This window comes from Acanthopagrus latus, chromosome 17 (genome assembly GCF_904848185.1).
Source record: "Acanthopagrus latus isolate v.2019 chromosome 17, fAcaLat1.1, whole genome shotgun sequence".
NCBI lineage: Eukaryota > Metazoa > Chordata > Actinopteri > Spariformes > Sparidae > Acanthopagrus > Acanthopagrus latus.
The window spans coordinates 6,254,422-6,267,073 of NC_051055.1; the positions used below are offsets into that span (position 1 = coordinate 6,254,422).

Consider the following 12,652-nt stretch of genomic DNA (forward strand, 5'->3'; position numbering starts at 1 on the left):
GCAAAGTAACTAGTAACTGAAGTTATAAAAACAAATGCAATGGAAGAAAAAGTACAGTGTTTCCCTCCAAACTGTGGTGAAGTGGAGGTGGTAAATGGAGTGGCGGAAAATGGAAACACTCAAACACAACACACAAAGTTGTACTTAATTGCAGTATTCTGTAATTGCACTTGGTTACTCTCAATCTCCGCATTGGAAGGTTTCATTTATTGTCTTCATATGTTAACAGTCAATACATGGCAGCACACACCTGGCCATTTTAACCCAGAGGGTCCTATTACATAACGTACTGCACTGGAAGTAAGGTTAGATGTTACATGATATTATGTTCTCTTGTTGACATGAAGCTCTGTTGTTTGCTTGTGTTCACCTGAGGTTATACTGTGTGCTACGGTTGCTTTTACAAAGCTGTAGTGAAATTCAACCTTGACCGCATCAGAAACTGACACCTGCACATAACAGTCAGGGCTCCCTTTAAGAAACACTTCAGCTTGCAGTGTAAAAAGCTGAATAGTCCTTCAGGTGTGATATCAGAAATGTAGGTGGATGGCAGATGGATACTGGCTGTAGGTTGGAGAGAGGGCCATAAAGGTGATATAGTGCTCCTATGTGTATAACTGAGGACACGTTAACTTCGCCGTGGTCACTGCGACCAATGTAAAGTTCAGGTGAGGTTATGAGGACAACAGCGATTAAGTGGCTTTGGGTAACAATGTAAAAAACATTTCCCTGTGTGTCACAGAGGTTTTTATTTTGTGCCTTTGGCCGGCTTGCCTCCTCTACGTGACAGGAAAGCTGAAATGTAAGCCAAGCTGTTTGATGCTGTTCTTGCCTGTGATGATGGCCGCGGCTGCAATTTGCATCACGGACAAATCTCCTTTGGTTGACATCCTCTTCCCACTTTTTTCCCCTTCTTTTCCTTTTTCTTTCTTTCTTTCTTTCTTTTTTTTAAAAAAAATTCTCTCCACCCCTTTCCTCCTTCCATCCCATCATTCTGCTTGGCCGCCCGGCAGCCTGGGAACCGGTCGGGGGAGATTTCTAAGTGGACTGGAGACACGTTGGCTTTCGGCTGCCTTCATGCTCATTCGCCTCACAGTCACGGGCGAAGTTCTTATTTCCTGCAGTCAGTCACAGTTTGCATTTAATCATTTGTGAAGACTGTGTATATAATTACTCCATCAGGCTTTTCTATGCTTGAGTGACAGCCTAAACAGGATGCTGTCATGATCAGGGAGTAAGTTGAAGTGTGCACAATGTGAGATTGTGACAGGGGAAAACACATCTCCTTTGTGATTTAAAAAAAAAATATTTTAAACTTCAGTCTTCTGTTGGTCCCCTATATTACATATGTTAGTTCTCAGCCTGTGGAGGACAGGAGCAAGAACACCAGTGAGGACATGCAGACATTTGGTATACTTCCAGTACATGCCAACATTAAGAGAAAGGTATACCAAAAGAAAAATATAGTATAATTATCTAAGACTCAGAATTGACCCTGTTTATCCCATCCTGAGATCCTGACTTTCTGTTAGCACAAAATAAACAATTAGGGAACTGAAGATTTTTTATTCTAAATACTCATTTTGGGGAGAGTTACAACCAATGAATGAATTTATAAAGGATCATTTGTGTAAGAAGAATACTAATTGACGTTGCAACTTTCGCCACTCCATTCATTAACAGTAACAGATAGCCACCCATATGAACATCCTGGTTGTAGAACATTGGCCGATCTATGTCAGAATCAGAAACAAGTTTTATTGGTAAGTAGGTTTCCACAACAGTAAACATGGTAAATAGAAAAAAAAAGACAGTATAAAGAAAGATCAGAAGGAAGTACTGCAGGTAAAGAAGCATATATAAAGAAAAGAACACACAAAATGTAAGAGTTTTGTGCTAAGCAATGTCTCATGTAGCGTCAGTTGAAAGACTGCTGATTAGAATGGACACAGATTCAACCTTGATAATATCGTGGGCATGTTGCTGTACTTGCAACATCTTTCATGCAGTTCCTGACACTGTACTGTGTTCTGACTTCTACAGTAAACCAAAGATGCAGGGTACAGAGACTGAAAGATTAATAATGTTTTTACAAAACATGGCACATCTTAGCCTTCTGATGCCTTAAATCTCTGTAAGATTGAACATTTAATTTCTGAATCCTTTTTTTTTTTATCAGTCGGTGAATGTTATAAAATCAGAAAGATGAAACTTGTAGTGAATCTATTTTTGCAGATCAGATTATGTTTTAGCCTTTGACTGAATTCCTGAAGACGTGGATTTTAGATGAGATAAGAAATAGGAATCTGAAAATTCACAAAATTAACACATGAAAGCATAAGCTGCCTGACAGGGCACAGCAATCCAAATCTGTCCCATTTACTACTACAGGCTGCTCCAGCTGGGGATCTCTCAGTTATAGCCTGAGGTTACACCGGGTCCCTGGAGGTGTATGTCTGCATGTGCATTGTGTGTGTGTGTGTGTGTGTGTGTGTGTGTGTGTGTGTGTGTGTGTGTGCGTGCGTGCGCCTGCATGGTGTCATATATCACTGGGTGTGGATCCGGGTGGAGCTTAGACAAAGAGGTGGCATTCAGCCATTCCCCCCTGAGGAAAACCCAGCTCAGCTCTTGGTGCTGATGGGGGAGAGGAGGACAGATCTCTCATACGACTCCTCCTCCCACTATTAATGTCCATTGATCTGCCCTTGATCTTCACGTTTGCACACACACGCACACACACAGTCTTTATGATTCAGTTTCTCTTGATGTCTCACCTTCTCCTCCCCCCGCGACCTTTCCGATCTAATTTGATGACCCTCATCGTCTCATTCGCTGCTTCTTTTCCTGTCGTCGGTCTCTGATCTTTGTCTTTCTCCGTCCTTCCTGCATCCCCTCATTCCCCCCTTTTCATTTTCTCTCCTCTCAGTGGTTTATATGCTGTCTCGCTGTCTCCCCAAGTCTTTTCTCAATGCTCAGGGCTGCAGAATAATCCCCAGTGTGATTTCCCACTCTTGTCTTTTGTCTTGGCTTTGGCATTGCTGCCTTTATCCACCATGACTGTCCAATTCCAGGCCAGATTGAGTGCTAAGCCTAGCCTCTCCTGAACTACAAGCACCAACCACTTAGGGCTGGGCAATATAAACAATACATATGGTTTTTGTAAAATGAGACAATATACCATCTGAGATTTTTTATATCATTATACTGCCATATGACACAAGTGTTGTCATTTACTGGTTTTAAAGGTTGCATTACAGTAAAGTGATTAAAACTTAAATGTAAAACTCACCAGACTTTTCTGCTCATTCTAATACACTTGCCTTTACCACTTTGTTATTATATTCCCATGACTGATGATCATGAATCTGATTGTGTAGAGATTTTGTGAAATTACCGATAGTCACCTCTGCAATACTGTTGCCATATCGGTATCCAATGAGGGCTTTGTTGGTCAGAAATATTATTATTTTATTTGAAGAAGGGACAATGCACATTAATTAACGTGAGCACTATGAGTCTGTCATGTTAATGTTCAACATTTAGCCATACAAGCTGATATTGTGATATCTGATTTTGTTGGCCCTTATGAAGTGCTTATGAGAAGATGACTGGCCCTGCCAGACATCCCCTGGAACAGAAATATTATGTGTTTTAATCTTTTACATCTTATATATTTACCATTGGCCGGCATTTTCTAAAAAAAAAAAAAAAGGATTTCGAAGAGTATTATAATTGATCCACTCTATTTTTGTTTTTTTTTGTTATCTTATATTATTGTGCATTGTGTCCACCATGTAGGCAGCCATTGGTTTTCCTGACAGTATTACATGATCCTTTTTGTCCAGGTTATAGAATTGTGCGAATTCAGTTTTGAGGAATGGTTGTGGTCTCCCAAGAAAAAGTATAACTGCAGTGTGTTCCAGTGTGTCAGACTTCTAAGATTAGCCAGAGGTCAATGTGAGACACCACCAAAGTCACATTTTCCATTTTCCTACAGGCGATTTGAGCTTATTGTTTGTCTTCTTAGTCTGACTTTTTTTTTACCACTTAGATGTGATGAAATGAGATACTGCTGCTCAGCTGACTCCTCCGTCCTGGCTGTGAAAACAATAGTGTGGTTTCGCAAAGCAATCTCAAAAGCTTGTGTCAATCTGCATGAACCTTTGAAAAAGTGTTGCTGTACTGAGTTGTGGCGAAATAAGGTAATTAGTCACATTACATAAATGGTGACCAGAAACACGCCTCAAGATGAACTCTAATGGGACATATGCGGTGTGTTTGCTGGATATGTAGAAACATTTGCTTGCTAACATACATATATGCGTCACATACTGCTACGAAAACTTCATAAGCTGATATGTTGTGTGTTTATCTTAAGCTGCCCTAAAGTGGTCAAATGATCAGTTAATGCAGGTTTAAGGTTTTTTTTAAAATATGTATATATACAGTGGAACCCCGATTTACGAAATGAATTCGTACCAGAGGGTCTTTCGTAAGTCAAAATTTTTGTAAGTCGAAGCACCTTTTTCCCTATGAATAGCCTAATTCGTTCCAGGCCCCCTACCAGTCGTGTATTTCTTCTACAAATATGACTTAATATTTGAAAAAAACCCACTAAGAATATTCCAAAATATAATCTGAAATGAAGAAAATAATTTATAAATGATAAATGTATAAATAAATATCAATAAAATAAATTATGTATGTACCTTTTGAGTGAGGCGATGCTGGCTGAAGATGAAGTTCTTGGTGGAGGTGGCGGAGGCTGAAGAAAGCATACGTATGCATGCATACATACGTATGTGTACATGTACATAACATTATGGAATTTAATTCTAAACATTAAAACTAAAACTTACATTTACGTTAATTAATGTACGTACGTACACTGCAATGATGTTTTTTTAAACTTATAATTTTTTTTAATTTCGGTCGCGGGAAATTTGAAATTAACGTGAATTTTCCTGTATTTGTGGGATTTCGTTACGCGGGCATTTTGCCGTACCACGGGCAAAAATATTGCCGTTAAGTGCCTTCGTAACTTGAATTTTTTGTTAAATGAGGTCTTCGTAAGCCAGGGTTCCACTGTACTTAGAACAAAGGTGGTGTGCTCAAGTTAAGGTTTTTAATGGCCATAACAAAGTATCAAAAGAGCTTTAAAAACATCTCAAACTATTTACAGTGTGTGTCCAGAGTTTTGTGAGCACTTGTATTTTCACCAAACGTCAAATTGTTTTTGGAAAAAAACTGCTGGGTGTGTTGTGGATGCTTTTATTGGTTGCTAGGCAAAGGTAGTCCCTTGAGACAAATGCATCCTCCGTGTCATAATGCTAATGTCATGCCGTTAATAAGCCATCGTGGCTGAATACATAAATCCACTTAAAGACCGGCTTTGGGTGTGAGAATTTTATACTAACATTTTGGATCAAGAACCTTTCTAGTCTACATGTCCTCGCAATCTAGGATGAATCCCAGACAGTGAACAAATGTCAGCTGACCGCTTACATACCTCGGCTCTTGCCTTGTGAATTCTGACATTCTCTAAAAGACTGACTGTATCTCAGCGTGGACGTGTATGATGCGAGGATGGTGTTTTCCTCGCTGCGTCACTTAATCACAAGACCCCCCCCGCCTGTAATCTGCTCCCAGGACCAGCCTGGAAAAAGCCGATGAGCGAGTGTAGTTGCGCATGTGTGTATGAATGGCTGAGGGAGCTCGCTCATCAAAGGTTGAGGTCGTGGGGTCAACATATTACAGCTGTTCAGCTCAGGCTTGGCACACAAAAGAGGATCAGATTATATAACAAAGACAGCTATCCATATTTGTTTTCATTATGTGGCAGATGAACGACAGAACAGTGTCCAAGATAAAAGATGTGTTCTTCACAAATTAAAAGTGTTGCTTGCTTGAAATGAATTTATCCATTTTCATTACCAGGCTTTAGTTATTTGCTGCAGGAGGACATTACAACGTTCATTGATTAAAACAAAACAAAACAAGACATGAGAGCACACAGATCATCACGAATTTCATATGCCGGAGTGGCAAGAACACGAATGTGCACAGATCATGTGACGCTACCTTTTGGTTATCTCCTCTCTCTCTCAGGTGATTGAGTCCCTGGGCATCATGATCTACAAGGCTCTGGACTACGGGCTGAAGGAGAATGAGGAGAGGGAGCTCAGCCCTCCTCTGGAGGAGCTCATTGACCTCATGACCAACATGGCCGAGACGGAGAGGGATGCCTGCCCTGATGAAGGCTATGAGGCCACAGAGGAAGAGGATGAAGCAGAGGATGACCCTGACAACATTTCCAGTGTTCACGGCTACAGAGATGTCCTTCAGGTAGGCACAGTAGAAAAGTGACTGTTGCTGTCATGTGTATCTTTGTTTGGTCATTGTTGGCTAATTTATTCTTAAGGTTACTGGCCATTTGCCCTCATGACTGATTGCAAACAACTTTTTGCTATCGCTGGAGATATAAAACACATCACTTCCTGTTTTCAGGTAGACTTTTCCTGGGGAAGGCAGTTGCATGAACAGATAATACAATTTTAAACCTGCACTCAAATATTTTTGGATGAGCAATGGATCAAATGACTATGCTTTATGTTCAAGCTGTCCAAGAGGTCCACACTGTTCTGGGTCAATCTCATGGCCATCATCAGCATTCTTCTCAGCAGGGTCGAGCATTTCACTATTAAAAAGAGAAATCTTTTCATCAGGAGCTGGTGGAAACCAAAACAGAGCTAAAATGAGAGTGAATGTTACACTTCAAGTCATTGGGTTGCTCCAAAAAAATATTTCAAAGCAAATGACTGCCCTGCTTCTTATCCTCACTCGTCCACTCTGCCTATGTAGCCCTCAGACACTACAGCTGTGAGCACTGGAGAGGTTGGTGTGTTTACCAGGGAAACTACAGCTCACAATCCGCTGTATCAGCTCTTCCACTAGCTGCTGAGACATATACCATTAACACCAGACCACCGCTGAACATACAGTTAGGAAATAGCACACTATCTTGCTAATTCTGGTCTCATTTGTTGTTTGATTCAACAGTAAATTCACTGTGGCCCACTGACTTCCCACCCTCCCTGTGGTTGTTCAGTGGACAACCAGGGCACCCAAGTTTACAAGTGCCTGTTCTTGGAGGCAGCCGAGAACAGCCACTCGGCAGTGGGCATGGGTCCCACCAAGCTCCTTCCCTGAACATAGGTTGTTGAATAGCTATTAGGAGACAGGAGATCCATTTAGAAATGTTTAAGTCATCATTTCTTAGGGATGTGCAGCTGGGAGGAATCTGAATTCACGGAGTTTAGTGATGGACAAAGCTCATACAAATCATTTACTTACCCTTAGCTTCAAAACCACAATTTAGATTATGTTGTTTACAAATGAAAGTCTGCCATTCAGGGTTTTGCATTAGCGAAGGAAGTATTGTCAGTAAAATATACATCAAGTATCAAAAGTAAAGCACGACTCCGTTCAGTGGTTTATGATTATATCATTTATATTGTTGGATTATTATTACCGACACATTTCCTTGTAAGCATTTAAAGACATACACTGTTTGAGGTGGAGAATATTTAACTACTGTTTATACATTACTGACATAGTTTTCATGGAACAACATGTCACATCCTGTAATCTCATCAAATGTTTTACACATAAATGTTCATATTAAAGTAACTACGCAATAGAGCTGTTAAATAAATCTAGTGGCGGAGTGTCAAGTATAAAGAAGCTTAAAATGGGAAGACAGTTCTAGACTGAACGTAATCCACAGATGACTTTCCAAGACCAGACGATATCAGGGAGGGTCGGCGTGTGAGGAGATGATAATGTTAAACGTGGCTTCGAACACAGATTACTACCACGGTGCAGTCTGGCTGCCAGCCTCATCCTTGCTGGGAGTCATGTATCTCTGATGTCCTATGGTGCACAGAGTCACTGTGTCAGTCCTCACATCGCCTCACACTGTTTACATAATGACCACATAGCCAGTTGCACACACAAACACACACACACACACACAAACACTGCCCTCCAAGGAGATGTATGCGAGCAGTGTGGCCGACCCGATGGTGGGCTAGCTGTCAACTCCAATTGTTGTCTCAGTGTATTTCTCCCTCAGCCTATTCACTCTCTATGCTCCTTTAGTTTACCCTTTGTCCTACTTTACTCACCCTGGATGACATGGAATACAGTATTAACTGTCATTAACTAAGTAACACGTTTATTCACTTCATTTACAAAAATAACAATAGGGTATACATCTATCCTAGATGCAACACTTTGTTATTCCTTATTCCATGTGTGAAAGCAGACGGCTGTCTGGTATTTTTTTGCGAAAGTGACATTTTCTCTAAATGGAAGAACAATGTCTGGACAAATAGATGCCAAGAGCATGCCTAGCACTCACCAAGGGTACCTTCTGTTCCTCTGACAGAGACAAGGACATTATTCTGTCATCACTGTTGTTTTCCCTCAAATTCTCTCTGTGTGTTTCTGTGTGTGTGTAGCAGCATGGATGACCTCAGGGATAGCTGTCTTGTGGATTGTGCTCAGAAGGCAAAAACAGTTGTTTACAAGTGTCTCTGCAAATTGTTTTGGGGGGCGTTTCGTTTTTTTTTGCAATATCCTTTACATCCTTTGGCAAGGCTTCACGGATAGGCATCGCCAATCCTACAGTGTGGTGCAGGTGCAGAGGAGAAATATAGATAGAAATGCATAGCTCTGCCAAGCCCCAAGAGTCCCATTAGATTTAAGGCCTTTTCGCCGTTTGTACAGAACAACAAACCAGCCAACCAATGGAACCAACAAACGGACACAGGTGAAAATATTACATACTTACAGAAGGTGATAATTGGGTATGTATGTAGGTAGCCTTTGTTTAATTAGGGGAAAAACAAGTTGAGAGCACATTTAAACATTTCGGGCAAATTGGTGTGTAAAAATTGTGAAATCAACATTGACACAAAACATATATTGGAGACGTGTGTTTGGGACATCCAGGCTTAGTTGTTCAACAGGAAATGAATCAGTCATTTCAGTTAAGTTAGACTTTTTTGATAAAAAAAAATGGCAAAGTTCTTTGGTTCCAGCTTCTGAAATTTTCTTTAACAACTGTTCGCATTTTTCACTATTTTCTGACATTTTACAGACCACACGATTGATTGACTTGTCGAGTAAATACCTGGCAGATGAATTGGTAATGAAGATGACATGTAACAGTGTAACATTGCTAGCTGCCAAGCCAGCAGTCAACTTATCATCGTTCTTTTAGAAATGTGTTCACAGGTGGTTGTTGGCAAAGTGCCGATAACCTCCAACATGGCTGCGACAGGGCGCCGCGTGAGCTGTGTACTAAACATCGCTTTACTTCACTGTCTCTTGCAGCTGTGCATGGTCCATCTGCCCAACCTATCAGACGCCCCCAGTCACTACCAGGCAGTGTGCCGGGCTCTGTACACAGAAACCAGGGAGCTACGCACTTTCCTGGAGAAGATCAAGAGTGCCAAAGAGGTGGGTCCTTGTCACCGTCATCGTGGCTGCGGGCTTGTGCTGCTCTTTGTTTTAGACACATTGATTGCAGTTTTAGCTGCTGGAGTGTGTGTTTTAGTTACACAGTACACAGAAAATATATAGCAATGTAACTTAAGGGTATGGTGAATGCATAAACTCTTGATTTATAACACCAGTGTTATTTAAAAGCTCCCCCTCTACTCTCTTCCTTACAGGATGATCACTGACCTTTGCATGACATAGCCGGGTGTCACTTTAGAAGATTTAGCACTGTGACCTTACGTACCCTCATTAACCCCTAATAACACGAGCCTCACTCTCTGTGGAGACTAATCAAAGTTTTGGCAGGGGTCAACACGGTGGAACTCCTGATATACATTGTGACAATGAGTCATCTGAAAGTAATATGACTGATATGCATATCATACACACTCCCTATGTATTTCGAAACACACACATACAATTGATGTCCGTCTTTGGTGACTCTGGTAATGTTAACCTAAGTGAAAGCAGTAGGTGCTGTAGTATTTAACGTTAAGCATGGATGCCAGTCTAAAAATCAGTTTTTCCTTCTGCTCTTGTGTATAAAAGGTTTAGATGAGCAAACCAGCGGAGCATAAAAATCCTATGTTAGTGCGCCATCCTGCCTCTCTTCCAGTGCGCCATCACTTCTGTGAGAGAGGGCTGTATTGTAGCGTGTAATAGGCGCGGACATAACAGAGAGACACACGCGGAGAGACATTAAGACAGCAGTCAGACAGCCGCGTTTCCTGTGTGACCAAGCAGAGGAGCTCAGCTGATACAGAAAGGCATCCGTGGTAATGACTGTGGATAAAGAAATGAACAGACACATGAGCGCACAGCCTATATTCCTCGAGCTATGACATAACATCCAATAACTGCGACTCACGGCGTTCACTGACAGCTTAACCCTCGTTGTTGGCGTTTTTCATTGTTCACAACAGCTGACACATGTTTTCGACTGCTTATACCAGACTGTTGTTTTTCAGAAATCACCACACAAGGAAAAAACAACAAATACTTGCGGACAAACATCCCTGAAAAGCACCTTTCAAATCGTGAATTATTGATACATATATCCATTTGAATAAACCCTGGGTCTTTTAAATCTCTATATTTAATGACTTGAAGCTGCTGTAAGCGATACCTACTTGTTAAAATGAGTGCCAACACTCATCACTATTATAAAGTGTTTGGTCAGTAGCCCATGTCTCTCCTCCCCCTGCTCATACAGTTCAACAGAAACAACATTTTCTGGTATTGATGCCCACTTAACCAGTTAGGACACAGAAAAGAGAGAGGCAAAGATAGTTGCCTTCAAAAAGGAAAGGAGTCCTGCAAGTGTTGTGACGTAAAGGGGAGAGAGGGGATTGCTAACTCCAAAGCGGACAGGAATAAAACAACGCTTATAGCAGCTTTAATTTGCAACATTAGAAGACATAGGGTATGTTATAAGGCTTTACTTTGGTCTTCTGGTGACTGTATAAAGCTGTTTTATCCATTACAGTTGTACGACAATTGCACCTTGATGATGCTGTTCAATGAAAGGTTTAGGGATATTTTAAGTTGATGTATTAAAGCAAAAAATACAAAACTTAAAATAAAAACAAAGGTATGTGACGAAGTCTGGCTTTTTTGAAAGATCAGGAGAGGGTCTTTTGAATGTTATTTATCCTTAATTTGTATTTTAGTTCAGCAATCTTTAGCAGAATAGTTCAGAGTCAAAAAAAATATGTTAATTTGCCTTTGCAGAGAATTAACACTTTCAGGGTTGTAATAATGTGTGGTGCACATCAGAAGTTCAGAGATATAAAGGTATATACACGGGAGGGTTGTTGCCATTATTTTCTGACAGTTGCATTAATGACACTAGATTTCAAAAAGTGGACTGAGTTTATAGATTTGGTACACTAATCGACATTTAACTTGTGCTGTCCACTACTAGTGCAACAGAAGCTCCCCCCAGATATCAGCTACAATAACATAAAAAATGACATTAATAATCCAAAAAAATAACTATAAGTAGATTTTATTATTAGTTACATGGCATCCACGCTGTTTTAGAGGATGTACCAACTTGTCAAAAACAATGATATATATGTACATCTTTGCAGTTTTTTATTGCATGAAATGGCAAATATACAGAAAAGATACCTGCTGCCAGCAACTTTGATAATGGGCCACTGTGAAGAAGGAGCGACGTTTGTTGCGCATGTCAGATGTATATACTAATATCCAGAGACATGGTGACCCTTAGTTCAGGGTCTCTCAGCTGATATTCAGACAGGCTTGAGTCAAGTAATCATGTGAGAGAGGGTCCTGGTAGGTAGGTGGGTCTGTGATGTAACATGTTTCCACCTTGTTCACATACCAGAAAGGATTAATGTTCGATGTATGACTGGAGCGCTGTCTGTTATGGGTCATTTGTCCTTCTTCAAAAGGGAGCTGCTGGTGATGTCCAATTATATTCCTCAGTGATGTGTAATTAGCAGGTTTGCACAGTAAGAATGTATCATAATCATCGCTGTCCACTCGATGAAATGGCTTGAAAAGGGGTTTTGGGAGAATGACCATGTGCTCATTGTATAATAATTTCATCACTGATGCGTTATAGCAGTTAATTTTTCCCATCAAGCTCACATTGAGGCTGTTCCTCCAAACACAACGACATGACTTTGTTTCTGTGCAGGTCTTCGTTCTGTTATTCTTCAACACATTCATTTAGATGAAGTGCAGGAGTCATTTGGGCTTTGTTTCTGCTCAGGAGCATTTTGAAGCTCAGCTGTGGGTTGGAATGTTTCCCGTGAGGAGTGGTGTGTGTGTGTGTGTGTGTGTGTGTGTGTGTGTGTGTGTGTGTGTGTGTGTGTGTGTGTGTGTGTGTGTGTGTGTGTGTCCCACCTCAGGGTTCCTTCCTGCTATGCACTACTGCTGTTGCCCTTTCAGTGTGCGTAATGCATCTGAATGAATAGAGGGGATTTGGTTGGTTACATAACTCTCTGTTAGGAGAGACGACTTATTGCTGGGGTGGAGAAGGCTGAGAAACAACACTAAGGAGGAGGAAACTTAGGGACTGTGGCCTCTTTAGCCTAGAGAGTAAAGAAGTAAT

The 12,652-nt window shown here is 40.9% G+C and overlaps 1 protein-coding gene across 7 annotated transcripts in view; it reads left to right on the plus strand.

Moving 5' to 3' along the window:
• Window positions 1-12,652, plus strand: part of spire1b (spire-type actin nucleation factor 1b) — a 36,623-nt gene that overhangs the window by 9,340 nt on the left and 14,631 nt on the right. For all 7 annotated transcript variants that reach the window (XM_037075836.1, XM_037075839.1, XM_037075840.1 and 4 more), the window contains exons 3-4: window positions 6,109-6,345; window positions 9,400-9,525. In XM_037075836.1, coding sequence (XP_036931731.1) covers window positions 6,109-6,345; window positions 9,400-9,525 — 363 coding nt within the window. The remainder of the gene's footprint in view (window positions 1-6,108; window positions 6,346-9,399; window positions 9,526-12,652) is intronic.